Below are 14814 nucleotides of genomic sequence, written 5' to 3'. Positions count from 1 at the left end.
GAGAGAGAGAGAGAGAGAGAGAGAGAGAGAGAGAGAGAGATGCAGAGTGAGACAAAGAGAGATTCACTGAGAAAGTGAATGGCAGCTACTTTATAATGAGTGACTCCTGTTTAGTGAGCTAATATAATACGTGACACAGAGAAGAGACGGACAGGGGAGGATGGAGGGAAACAACAACAGAGTCAGAGATGACACATTGTGATATCGCGTTATGAATAAACGGCGAGTGAATCATCGTTAAGTCATCGTCGGTGCTGGTCACCACTGCCGTCGACAATGTGTGTGATCCCGATTAAAACACTGAATGTTTAACAAGGGGTTTTAGAAATATCAGTATTTGTGGGCCCATAAATAAATGATAAAAAAAGGAGGAAGAGAAAGGCAATACACGGACTAAGTAAAGCCATATTTCATACTTTCATACTTTAATAGGCTCTTTGCTGCAGTGTAGTTGTATTGCCTTTTCATTTCATGGCCTGTCACCAATTTTCCTGTCTCACTCTCAGTTATTCTCCATCTATCCTTTGCTCTCTCTCTCCATTCGTCTGCCTCCCTCGTTCTGCTTTTCTCCTCCATCTAGCCTCTTCATTTCATTTCTCTCCATCACTCTGCTCTTACAAGCATCATTCCACCAAGTCATCTGTCCCTAATACCCTCTCTAACCTTTTCTCTAGCTCAGTTATCACACAGGAACCTCATCCTTCCAAACTGCTCTACTGTATACCTCTTGTTATCTCTCCTCTCTCCTCGCCCCATCCCTCCTCTAAATCTGCCCCTATTTTATTATTATTTGTTTTTGTAAATCAGTGGGAGTAGAGCAGTGAGGAGCAGGGCTTTATTAAATATGGTGAAGCATAGAGAAGAGGAGGAGGTGTTAAAACGGGTGCGAGTGTGACACAGACAAATACAAAAGGCCTGGCGTCGCCAGAAAACGCAGCGTATGAAAATGTAGACGTGTGAGCGTGACAGCTGTGATTTACGTGCATGACAGATTTACTGTGAAGACTACGGCTTGTTGACGGGGAGGCCGCAATCCGACTAAGTGCTATGTTAACTTAGCGCAGTAAGGCCGATGAAATTACAGTGGTTATCCATAAAAGCAAAACTAAATGTGGCAGTAATATGAACTCAGGGTTTTGCATAATTGGCCCTTGAAGCTTACGAAAATAATACAAGACTTTTTAAGCCGTTTGTCAGTAGTTGGCGGTTCAAGACAATTATTTAATCTCATGGGAAGGATTGTAAAAATACCACCTTCTCCAAAGTCACACAACAGTCAGGATATCACATCCCGTAGTTCTCTTTGTGGTGAGTTTCTATTGTCCTAAAATGTATCATTTTCCACTACATTAAGTATCACTCATTGCTCACTCGGTGCACCGAGGAAAAAGGAAACAAATGGATGATTTTGCCGTCTATGTGGTCACCACATCTGGAACCCGAATGATGGGTCTACAGGATTGTCAAGTCCGGTGCCGATACTGATAATTGAGAGTTAAAGAAAATATCAAATAACTATCAAAAAAAAAAAACATTGGATATTGTATTTAGAAGAGTTGGTTAGTGATGGAGCAATGAAAAACAATAATGTGGACTGACTCTGATGAACCAGTGGATTTACCTTCTCATAGTATTTGACCTCGTACTCAGTGCGGCTGCTGTTTGGGTAAGAAGGCGACCTCCACACCAACGTTATGCTCTTCTGCTCGATCTTCTCCGCTCGCAGCTCACTGATCAGAGACGGGGCTACAAAGAAGACAAGAGAAGAGAGAGGGAGAACGAAGAGAGATGAGTTTGGGGATTCCAGTCTCATTCAATATGAATACAGGAGCATGAGGAGTTTCCTCAGGGGCATCGGAAACAGTCTTTACTCTCCTGTATTTCCAGTTTTCACACAAAGGGAGGGAAGAATGCTGCAAATTGTCTTTCAAGGAGGACATTGGCAGACAGCAGGCATTGATATGTTGATAAATTCATATTTACAGTATGCCATACTGTATTCATCTAGGGTGAGAGAGCAATAGAAGAGGCAGCCTGGGGAAATCCAACAAGGCTGTTAGGAGAGGAGAGGAAGAAAGAGAGTGAATGAACAAGGACAGCAGTAGGTAGCAGAGAGATACCGCATTCATTATTGAAGCTGATCTGTGTCAGAGCAGACAGCTTCATCGCACTCCGTGAATGGACAAGTGCTGCGTACCTTCTTTGTCCGAGTGTGTGAGTGTGTGTGTGTGTGTGGCATTGACCAGTGCCCAGGTCGGTACGCTGGGACTGACAATAGATCAATACAGATATGGATTGACTGACAAGTCTGTATCTACACGAGACTGCGAACGGTTGGATAAGCTCTTAATCTGGATTCCCCGTTTCCTCTCCGAGTCTCTCCAACCTCGGAACTTTTTCTGACTCAATCTAGGGGAGCCGTGGTGTAATTGAGCCCAACAGATATTTCATCTCTTATTGATCACAACAGAGGGAACAAAATTGAAGATGGATATTGCAGTGCGAAGCTTTCTATATTTAGATGCCGTGTGTGATGGCGTGGGCCTCGCTAAGCAAACAACTTAATTACCGGGGAAAAGACCAGTTCTTTGTTTCTCTGCCAACAAAAGACAGGCAGCCCAAAGTATGATACTCAGCAAGCACCACCCACTCTTGACTAAGTGCTAATTATGCCGTGTATAATTAAGTAGCAAAATGGGTTGTCACTCAAAAATACTAAGAACAACAAAGGGCTGTAGTTAGCTTAGTCAAAAGGCCTTTATGTCTGGGAGGAGCGCTGCCATTAAGGCCATTAGGGTTCAATTTAGTGGCATGGGAGTGTGAGGGGCGTTTCCTGTCTACAATTATCTCCACCAGGAGAATCATGCAGTCGCTCGCATTTGTGAGTGACTGTGCATCTCTCCGTCTGTCCACAGCTCATCTCGCATTCTGCTGCAACATACTGCTAAATATTTTGGATAATATTATGGCTGCATGCTCAAGGACCACTCGTGGTTGCGTTGACATTTATTGCATGTTTTATACTACCGTTGACTGCTTGCTGACTCCTCACTCACTTCTCTCAACTGGCCCGGTAGGGGCCGCTAGTGATAGCACAGCTGAGTGCGTCACTGACACACAGCCGCTGCTCTGCAGTCAGAGACACACTGGGGGAAAGGCGTAGACTGTATGTCTATGGGGAAAAGAGTTTGTCCACTTATGTTGTTTTGAACGGTGTGTTTGAACAGCTAACTGAACTACCAGTACACACACTGTTGAGTGCATTGCCGCTGCTCAGCTGCTTCTCTGCAGCCAGAGACACAGTTATTCTGGGCCTTTTTATTGGTCATTGATCTCACATTTCCACGCGTACTGTCAAAAAAAAAAAAATAGACTTGAAGCCTTGAAGGTGCCTACTCTTAACCAATCCCCAGCTGGTAGTGGTTGCTAGTGATAACAAAGCTGATTGCATTGCCCCCACTCAGCTGCTGCTCTGCGGCCAGAGACACAGTTATTCTGGGCCTTTTCATTGGGCATCAAACTCCTGTTTACACGTGTGCTGTTGAGAAAATTGACTATAAGCCGAAATAAACACTTCAAGTCGCAGTTACGACGTGGGACGGAGCAGAGACGAGCACATGCACAGACCAGGTGCCGACTGTATAGAATAAAATGAGAGCCAATCTGTTGAGTGAGACGTGCAAATGAAAAATGGCGGAAACATTTGCAGTCTAGGTGGGGGGGGCCAATTGTGGATTGTGTTCATTCAATCAAACATTACAGAAGTGGTTGCTGCGGACACTCAGCAGAGATCTGCACCCTACTGTCATTGCTGTTTTTTGACTTAAACACCTCAGGATTTTCTTTTGTGTGTTTTTCACTTCAAATAATTATACGGTTGCAGAGCACAGGGAATTTTTTTTGATAAAACAAAATAATCAACAAAACGGATTATATAAATATGAATTCATAAGATATAGTTGGCAGTTGAACTGATAAATTCAAGTAAGAGGATACATTATACAAACAAAGAGAAACACTTGGGGGGCATAGATACACACACACACATTTGTCTTATTGCCACATGTTAGAAATGTTGTATTGTAGACCCCACCCATTTATTCCCATCTTTCTTCAAATATATTAAATTGATTTTTAATTCTCATGGTTACTTTTTCCATTCCATATATATGATGATTTGTTTAACCCAATTCCTTGTAATTTACAGAGGATTCGTCGTACTAAAGGCACTCTGGATTCGTCGTACTAAAGGCACTCTGGATTCCTCGTACTAAAGGCACTCTGGATTCCTCGTACTAAAGGCACTCTGGATTCCTCGTACTAAAGGCACTCTGGATTCCTAGCACTAAAGGCACTGATTCCATTACCGTTTGTCTTCTATTTCCATTCCATCCGTTCTCCTTCTCCCCTCAGTCACCTCATCAGTTGACGGCTCCTCTTCCTTGCTCATCTCTTTCCTGACCTTTAAACATCAATTCATTTCTTTCCTCTGTGAAAACAGCCACTCTAATGAATATGTTGTGCCTGTCACTCACACATGAGTGAAACCATGGGAGCACACATGAGTGAAACCATGGAAGCACACACACACAAGTACTCCACATACACCCACACACACGCAAAGCATCTGTGCAGCTCCTTGAGTCCTCCTCTCCAACCGTGGGATAATGCAGTCATTTTAGGCAGCAGATCAAAGCCACACTCTGAGATCCTACTCTCACTGTGTGTGTGTCCATCTCCATCCGTCTGTTTTTTGATGTCGGAAAACACAGGTATTATCTATTATTCATGGTGACTTCTGTGAATGTCTGTATCATGGCATCCATCATTGCATTTTAGGTCTGTCCACTCAAGCTGAATGGAAGAAATTCCAGGCAGTATGATCAACCAGCGTGTGTGTGTGCGGCTGTGCGACTGTCTCTCAACTTGTGTACAGTAGAAATGTAGCTCTGTCCTAAAATAAATATGACTATTTCCTTTGAGACAACAAATCTAACAATTCGTTAGATTCAATGACCTTGAGCCTTTGCAGTTAGTCGTCATTGTGCCATTCATATTCTATTTTCGTACTAAATATGAAAAATTTAAATAAGGAAGAAACATTAGCATTAAATATAGACAGCACCTAACTAGACCGAATGGATCCCGAGTGGTTGGACATTTGTCCTGTTTCTTTGGTATTTCTCTCATCTTTTTGGTGCCCATTATAATTTACAGAAAATCTGAATAGTATACACACACACAAATGAAATTGTGATACATTGCAATTAGGCCTATACAACCTCAGAAGATAATTGCTTTGTTTAAGGTGGCCCAACAACAACATAAAAAGCTCTAAAACACACTAATTCAATTCCTGAATGTAAAAAAAGAATAGTAATTTGTTGTGTTTATTTTAAAGTGTTCAGAAGATGCTTCATGCCAATTAATTGCATTTTGAAAGTGTAAATACTTTGCTTTGAGGCATCAAGTCATTGTAATAACCCGACATAATGCAACATCAGCGACAGATGCTGTAGGTGAAAGTGAGAACGGCACTGAAGGAGAAGGACAGATGCTAATGAACAGCATACAGGAATGTAAATAAACACTCAGAGAAATTACACTTAGTGATTAATAAATATATACAAGCATTAATTATATACCGTAGAGGAAATAAACTGCAGCCTGGCTCATTAGAAAATAAAGCAATTACTCCCACAGTACATGAGAAGCAGCCACCGGCTCAGATTGAAGTTATGAGTGAAAGAAAGTTCTAAGAGACACCCCACCTTCCTCAAAGTCCCTTCCACTCAAACACAAAGAGAGCATACTAAACCAATAACAGTGTCAACTAGCCTTCTGCAGGCTATTGTTTGCTTTCCCCCCTTCCTTCTGTGCTAAATTATGCAGATGACTGGTGCCAGGCTCCAAACCAACCAAACATAACAGCTCAATCCAACACGTACAAAACAAGTAAGCAGGAGTTCTATATCTATATACACACACACACACAATCCCCTGAAGGCTCAAATATAAAAGTGCCGGTTAAAGAGATTGTTTCCACCTCTACAGCTAAAAAGAAGTGGGTTGAAACATGTGTCTGAACTGTTAAGATGTCTAAAGCTTTGAGGCATTCACTATAAACTACGGTATGTGTATACGACGCAGTATGCAACATGTATAATAAATACGATGTATGACCTTTTCTAAGGCCTTTGTAGCTGCTTTAGCAAAGTGCACTCAGAGTGCAGATCTCCGCCAGGAGAGTCTGCAACAACCACTGCTGTATTGTTTGATTGAATAAATACAAACCATGATTGCCCCCACGTCTAGACCTTAAGTGTATCAGATGTGTTCTTCAGATACACTCATTTTAATCTATGCAGCTGTCTGTACAGGCTCCGTGCAGCTACACTGCTGCCGCAGTTCTCCGGCACCCTAGTGAAACTGTGGCACCGTCAGCCTCCGTGTGAATTCCGACTTGCTCCTAAAGTAGTGTTACGGTGTTACCACTTTTGCATTCAGCGGCTCACATTACTGCAGTCTTGGAAAAGGTAGGAGTTACTGGAGGCGTATTAAGCACACCGCAGGATTCTGCTGATATGTTAAAATTTTCCAAACAGCCATCGTCAGCCCAACAACTAGCGACCAAAAGGGAAGCGCTCTGTTGTAGTCAGTGCTCCGTTCAGTTTGTGATTTGCTATGTGATAGTTAAACATACATACATACAACTGTGTTACCGTGGCATAGAAATCAAGAGACGAAAAATGTCTAATCCGTAGCAGAAACAAGATTCCAAACCGAACCATGTGTTGATCACTTGCAGCACCTACCGAACAGTTTAGAGGGGTGAGGGGTCAACAGCCAATGACGGTACAAAACAGTGAATAAAATATGTTTTCAAAAAGTGTGAATTACCGCAATACAAGAGGTCGAAGATCACACAGTTATAAATGAGCACAAAGAACATTAGGCTGATGGGTCCAGCAGTATGCACACTCACGCACCCACCAGACCGAATACATAATCTCCTGGCAGAGATACTGGAAACAAATACGCACTGTATCATCTCGAAAATGTCCTCTAGGAACAAGAAGTCACAAAGAATGATGAGAAAGGTTTGATGTTTTCAGGACCATCAACTACATTTCTGTCAGAATTTGCCTTTTACCATTCCACATTTCAAAAACAGTTTGTGTATCTATGGGGAATATGGAGACAACCATGGATAAATGGTCACTGTGTGGATATAATAGCTTCCAAGGCATACTGACACGTTCAGCTGGCATAAGTGCAGATACTGTGCGCCCACCACTTCAACACACACAGTACACACTAGAGTGTATGGCAGCAAATGGCGGGTAGTGTTGGTTTTGGCGTTTGTATTTGAGAGGATGAAATCGATGCCGACTGCCGTCTGAAATGGCTTTTGTACTCGCACATGTACACACACGGACACAAAAACACACACAATTGCGCAATGAATTTCACAAGTAATACAGGAGAGGTGATGGCCTTGTGGGATATAAGCCTCTCCATCTCTGGAAGTACGCAGAAGACGTTTTCAAAGCCTCATCATACAGGAAAAAAAAAAAAACATGGCAGACACACTGATAGGCACTCGTCACGAAGACATACAGCTCCTGATAAGATCTAGTATGAAAGCTTTGCTGTACACATACCAATCACTGCCAGACATAATGATCTACAGACTTCAAAGGGATGCTATGATGAGAGCGAAAAAGTGAGGCATGAGGGAAGTATAATGGATGGAGTTTGGCACAAAATGGCAAACAGGCAGCACGCAGCTGTGCCTCTCAGTGATTAAACTTCCATAGGCTGCGAGCGCAGGCCAAGGCTGGGTATCATTTAGGTTTTATAGACTCCCGACTCTGCTCATGAGTTCCAGTATTTGTCGAATACAAACTGAGGATACATTTCTACACCCTTGAGACATTTGTCACAAACTCAAGGCCAGACAACTCTGGTCAACTCATCAAATACCAACGCTTGGTCAGTGGCTTCAAACGTTGGCACTCTAGTTACCCCGCTAGCGTCAGTTTTGGACTCAGGGACAGCGTGTCAAGTTAGATGCATTGAGTGTATTTTCAAAATAAACCTCCAATGTAGGTTTTACTTAGTTTTTAGGTTTACTTTTGCCACAAACATACTTTTTTTGGTTTGGGTTCAAATAAAGTAAGTAAAATAAGTTCTGATCCTTTTCTAGTTCATCCTTTCTCATGAATGATTTGATATTATAACAACTTGCTTGGTTAAAAGATATAATATTCTCCATCTTGCAAGACACTAGTTAAGTTTGGATGCACAGTTTGTCGATTGTGCTAAATCGTGACCACCACCGCATAAAGAAATGCTTACACCACACTGCAGTACATGCTGCAGTACGTTAGCACAGGTGGCCCTAACTTGCTTTCAGAAATGAAAAATGCTAAATTGCAAAGCTTATTTCTTAACAAATCCTTAGGGTTCCTATGAGTTCCAAGTCAGACCCGATTCGCGATACCCAATCCTGCAGGCACTGGGGGATACGTGGCAGCTCGACGCTCAGGTCTCTATGGCAGGTGGATCTATGAATAGACTGTGGCACAAAATGGCAGCCCCTGCTGGAGGCTTTTGCATCCGTGTGCACAGAGGCGGCTGAGGTGCAACTGGCATCTCTGTGTCGTTATCAAAGGAGACAGGCACGGGGAGCTGCTCTCCCCAGGGGCGTCGGCACAAGCGGGGCTGAACATCTCGAAGTCATCCTTACTTTTTCCCTCTTCCTCTTTTCTATGGGTCCTCTCTCGCTTTCTCCCGTCTCTGTTCTCGGGGGAATCCGCTGTTCCCCGCAGGCCTGTTTGTGCCTCTGCTGAGATGACATCCATCTTCTCAGGAGGGGGTTTCATTGTTCTACTTCTCACCACGTTCGCCTCGCATTGCAACTTTTACGCGCACCCGTGTGCCTTCGCATATTAAAGAGTGAGAGGCTGCATGCATGTTCGGAATGAGGAGGCAAGACGGGAGAGTAGCTACAGTATAAGTCGTATAGGCGGGGAGGATTGAGAGAGCTGTATCTGTCAGGCCTGTTCTTGTTCAAAGGGTTAATGGGAAGCAAGAGTGTTGTTCCCTCTGGGCACGGCACCTGGGGTTAAACGGATAGTGACTGACAGCAGAGGAGCGGGAACATTTAGTTGCTTTTGGTGCGGCTGTCCCTGGGGCTTTTTATACACCTACTGCCACAAGAATTTCTGTCAGTGGTTCCAAAATCCCAGTGGAGCGTGCATTTACATGTGCAACACACTAATAAAGTCTTTAAAGTTTCAAACGGCCGAGAAGTTGGGTGGTTAACTTTTGCAAATATTTTCTTCATGTGTCATAAGTTGACAGTAACGTGTGTTGTGATCAATGTAAACACTATGGTGACGCTGAGCACAGCAAGCAAATGAAGACACACCTTTACTTGACAACACATGAAAACATCAACTTCAAGACACACAAAAATACTTTTTGTCAACTAATCTCCAATTGGAGGATACCAATAGTAGTTTGAGAACTTTGCCTGTGTTTGAATTGGCAGTCTAATAATAAGCTAAAGGCTAACACTAGGTTAACAGCAGATCTGCAATCTTTCTAAATGCTACACATGGTGTTGTCAGATTGGTGAAGCTATTTGCAGTGTGTTTAGCTCTCAGGACCACCATAAAGAAAAGCTAATCAGGAAATGAGTTATGCATCATTGCATTTACTGTAGTTCCTCGCTGGATTCCACTGAGATTACAACTATTCAAATATCCTGCTGACAGACACGTGAAGCCAGAATGCTGCTCCACACTTTCAACGATCATCTGTGCAGATACACACTGCAGTATCCTGTTAGATGGTAACCATAAAGCAATGCATTCCTCGCACTGACTGAAGCAGCTCTCTGATGTAAGAAAAAAAAAAGACGGGATTGCAGAAATACATCTGGCCGTCGCCATGAAATCACTAACAATAGAGCGAACATGCTTCAGATTCAAACAGCAAACAGTAAGAGTAAATACAATTTCATAGCTTTAAATCGACCTATTGAGGCATTAAAGAACAGCTTTTTATCATCTTTCACAAAAACACACAGGTGACGTTTCTTTCTTTAAACTGAATCACTATGAGATCTGAAGGGGGGGGGGGGGGGTGGCTAAAGTAAGCTGGCATGTATAAACATTTGGACGATTCCAACCGGTTCTGTTCAAAGTCTTAAGATCACTACGTCACGATTCACCAGGTGGTCATGTGTGCATGCATGTGATTGCACCCGAATCTAATGATGCCGTATACAGAAGCAGCTACCCCACCCAGGTCTCGCTATCTTGCAACGTCATGCCGGTTCAATCTGTGGCTATCGCCCTGCCCCAGCAGCGGAACGCTATCTGGCAACTTGCCCCCTACACGCCACTCAGTCTAATCTGCCCCATCAGCATCCAACCGCCTGGACGCCTCGTTCCAAATGCAAAATAGTACACACGATTATTCAGGTACTATATGCGGTTATTATCAGAAGGAAAGAATCCTTGTCTAGGTGCAACACGCACACACATTTTGATGCTTTTTGTCTGTGAGGGGGAGGAATGGTGCAGGAAAGACACCTGGATAGAGCACATTTCCATCTAAACCACAAGATTACATGTTGCAGGGACTTGATCCACCTCGGCGTGCGTGCATGTGTGTGTCTGCATGTGCGTGTCTGTGCAAAAAACAGAGGAGAGTCTCGGTGATGGAATGATTAAATGTGTCAGTCAGTTGGTGGGTGGGCGAGAGAAGGACCAGAACAGGGAGCGAACAAGCAAGCGAGACAAAGAGCCTCTCGCTGCATGACATATTCAAAAGGCCTCGATCAACATAATGCAGCTGTGCAAAAACACCAGGTCCTGAATATCAGCTTTCAATGAAGAGGCAACACAATTCTGCACATGCACACAATTGAAGTCAAATGAGAGGATGTCTGCTCATATTAGAGGATGATTTGAAAGAGAAACAACACAAGGACCTGCTGTATATGTCATCAGTTACCTGTTACCTGACGGCTGATACTACACCGCTTTAAAATCTGTCAAATCTGGCATCCCACACTCCCACCAGGGGAGAGCGACTAGGGCCGACTTGCTTAAACTGCTCTTGACAGCTTTCTCACTGACTGATTCTGAACACTCTTAAGGCCCAGTGTGCTTTAGCCTAAAGGCAGAGGCATGGTCTGATCACGACACATCCGTCAAGCCAGACAGACTCTGCCCGGAGCCTCCATCAAATACAAACACGGGCCACGCACACACAAACACGCGCAGAAACACACACGTCGAGCAGCTGCAGGAGATTGGCTGAGAAGGTGAAGAAACGCTCTGTCTGCCTTTACATACTTGCACAGAGAGCAGATGCATGCACACAAACGCTCACAACTCTACATCCTCTTTCCTTTATTCCTGACATGGTGCAAGTCAAACATGTTGAGAGAGAGAGAAAGGTCTAATATAGTGCATACTAGGTTTGGGGAATGCAGTGCTGGAGGAAGTATACAGATCTTTTACTTAAAAGGATAGTTTTTTGAAGTGGTGTTGCATGAGTATGTACTGACTATAGTCAGTGAGTTACCGACAGTAGATGACAATTGACATGCCCGCAGACAGACACAGGTACTGCTGTGGACGGGGCAGCAGTAAAACGTATAAAAGAAAGGCCCCCGCCATAAAAAAAATACATAATCAATATCAGTTTAATCGTAGCCTTTATTTAGAATATTTACACTTGCCTGCAGAAGGCCCTTTACTTTGGGGAACTGAGGCCGTTATCTATGCTCTCTTTAAAGCCACTAGACTCCTTTGACAAAACCATTAATTTACCTCGCAGAACACAGCAGTTGCTCTTCACCTGCATCAATTGGTTAGTTTGTTTGTATTTTTCTGTGACGTTAGTGTTTTAAAAAAAGGTTAGTTCGTCACAAAGTAACACAAAAAGAAACGAAGCGATTTGAGGCAGTGGTAGACCAGCAGCTTTCGTGTGCTGCGAGGTAAAATTGCTGTTTTTGTCCGAGGAGTCTCGTGTCTTTGAAGAGTGCGTAGATTAATTTCACAGCTTTATACCAACCACACTTAAAAAAAAAAAAACTATCCCTTTAAGTTAGTATAGCAATACTGCCGTCAAAAGAAATACCTCAATACTAGTAAGAGTTCCTAAGTAAAAATATCAGGTCAAAGTAAACAAGTACTAATAGTGTAATGTACTAAACACAGCAAAAATAAAAGTACTCATAATTCAGAACAATTTATAAAAAATAGGGGAAGAATAGAAGGGGGGGGGAGTATAAATACACACAGTCTTGCACAAAAACATGCTGTATGTATTGTTTTGAAGACAGCTGATGAACGACAAAGAGGTGTGCTCGTGTCTGTGTGCACGATGGTGTTCTGATGAGCTGAGCTGTCTGTCACCCACCTACTGCTGTATCAGAGAGGAGTACGCTGTCATTCAGACAGACAGCTGCATCTCTGCTGCACTGCCCCCCCCCCCCTTTCTCTCTCTCGCACAGCAGGGCGCCGCCAACCTCCCCTCCCCTCCGGCAACAAACCCCACAAACAGAAGATGGCACGCGCACACAAACACAGCCAAGCTCTCTCAACGGAGGCGCGATAAAGAACTCGCAGGGTAGAAAATGACAGATGAGAATGCATTGTGAAGTTTGAACTTCTTCTTTTCTAGTCTCTCCGCGACAATAAGAGTTTGTGTCTTGTTCTGTTTTTCTCCCCTCCTGGGTTTGGCGAAAGAGGTTCATCAAAGACGGCCCTCAAGTCTTCTCCAGCACTCTGATTATGAGGATAACAGTGCGTGTGTGTATGTCATCAACTCCCTCAAAGCTTTGTTTTTGTTCCTAAGTGAACACCACGATTCCCCCAAACAACCAGAAACAGCCTGAAAATCCACATACAGAGCACACATACTAACGACCCCGAGAGTGCCTCTTCATAGACTCCAATTATAAGCCAAGAAGTAGGCAATTAAAATTCCCATCACAGGGTGAAAAAGCATCTTAAGTGGCTGGGCTATAGTCCTGAAAAGTAGCTTGATGACTCTATTCATTTGCTGCCTGCTGAAGCTTCACCTTCCCATCACTTCTAATTAAGGAGGGAAAGAGGATCCAAACGGCTCTATGCAGAGGGCTGGAGGCGGGAGAGGGGGGAGAAGGTGGAGCGGCGTGGGAGGAAAAAAAAAAAAAAAAAAAAGAGGGTATTGGAAACGAAATGACAAAGAAGAAGAGTTCTGTACGGTTGATAGATGAGGAGCGCTCATTAAGTGGAGGAATGAAAAGAAAAGAAAAATGTTACCTGACAGGGAAGATGTGATCCCAAATTTATTTACGCTCAAACTTATAAATATTCAAACAGTCAAACTGAAACGTGTACTCAGAAGTCAATCAGAGTTCTTAGAAAACCAACAGAGTCAGAGACGACACCGTTCTGTTTGGCCTCTCTTCTTACCATTCAAACATCCAAGAGTCTCTTTCCCTCGATGGCTTTGACCCGACAGAAGACAGCACAACAGGCGCTGGTGCAGAGTCAGTATATCTATGCAAATACTGTACAATAGTACAAAATGTCATGTTTCAGATGCCTATGAGTCAAACCTCTCCAATATAAGAAGGAATAGAGACACACATTTCTCCTTTCCTACCCCATGATGACAACAATATAATAATGTGCCAATTTTCTTAAATTTTACTTTCTATTTTAAGTACATTTAGCTGATAATACTGTCCTTTTACTAGAAAAAAACTTGTGTGTTTCCGAACACCAGAATCCCTTTAGAATACCTCTCATTTTACTGCAGCGGGGTCTGACAGTCTGCCCCGCACAGTTCTGGTTCTCCTGTGCCTCCCTTCCCTCCGGCGGGCCCAAAAATACAACCTTGGTGGCCAGATGCATTTAATTATGTAGGTCATGTAGAGGCATCGGTATTATTAGAGACTGTTTCATTACCAGTTAAAAGCTCCTCACAGTAACTTTCAGTTGGATTTTATGGTAAATGCAGGACTTTTACAGTACTTTTACTTCAGTAAGTGATCCAAGAAGTTCTTCCACCATCGATTCTACCACGTTCCCTCCAATGTCTGCTTCCCTCGACTTAACAGCTTCATTCTCCCGTATTCCTACACTGTACAGCCTCTGCAGCTCATCTTACTCTTCCTTGCTTCTTTCGTCTTCGACTCTTTATGCTCCTCATCTATTTCCTTCCTTTTATCTCAAAACCTTCCTGTTCTCTCATCTCCCGTCTTAAATCCACACACAAAACAACTCTGTAAATATACATTACATTTGTTTAAAGCACCAGATAGTTCAGACCAAAAAAAAAAAAAATGCTACTGTCTGCACAATATTTTTGAAGAAATACATGTATTCTCGCTTTTGCTCTTCACCGCGTGCCACCTTTCCCCTTCACCCAGAAGACATTCTGTTCACAATACTACACCGCTCACCTCTCTCCATCCCTCCGCTCCTATGCTCATCCCTCTCTCCTCTCCTCCCTTTATGCATCCACCGCTCAGGCCCATGTAACTCTGCGGGGACCAGCCATCTAAAGCCAGGCCAGTAATCCTCTCAGGATATTGAAATGCCAATCCTTCCTCCTCCCTGACCCGCACCTCCACCCCATCTCTACAGCCTCCCCGCATCCCTCTCTTCTTCCCTGCCTCAGCTAAAGCGCTTTGGATGTACCACTGGGGGCCAAGACATTCAACCCGAGTGTGTCCTGATCTCTCTCTCACACACACACACACACACACACACACACACACACACACACACACAC

The 14814-nt window shown here is 43.5% G+C and overlaps 1 protein-coding gene across 3 annotated transcripts in view; it reads right to left on the bottom strand.

Annotated features, from left to right (window-relative positions):
- Positions 1-14814, bottom strand: part of epha10 (EPH receptor A10) — a 160133-nt gene that overhangs the window by 28284 nt on the left and 117035 nt on the right. For all 3 annotated transcript variants that reach the window (XM_031866448.1, XM_031866449.1, XM_031866450.1), the window contains exon 6: positions 1622-1746. In XM_031866448.1, coding sequence (XP_031722308.1) covers positions 1622-1746 — 125 coding nt within the window. The remainder of the gene's footprint in view (positions 1-1621; positions 1747-14814) is intronic.

The sequence above is a fragment of the Anarrhichthys ocellatus genome, unplaced genomic scaffold, assembly GCF_004355925.1.
Source record: "Anarrhichthys ocellatus isolate YVR2014 unplaced genomic scaffold, GSC_Weel_1.0 scaffold35, whole genome shotgun sequence".
Lineage (NCBI taxonomy): Eukaryota > Metazoa > Chordata > Actinopteri > Perciformes > Anarhichadidae > Anarrhichthys > Anarrhichthys ocellatus.
Note: the sequence above shows the minus strand (reverse complement) of the source record. Positions and strands in the feature narration are given on the sequence as shown.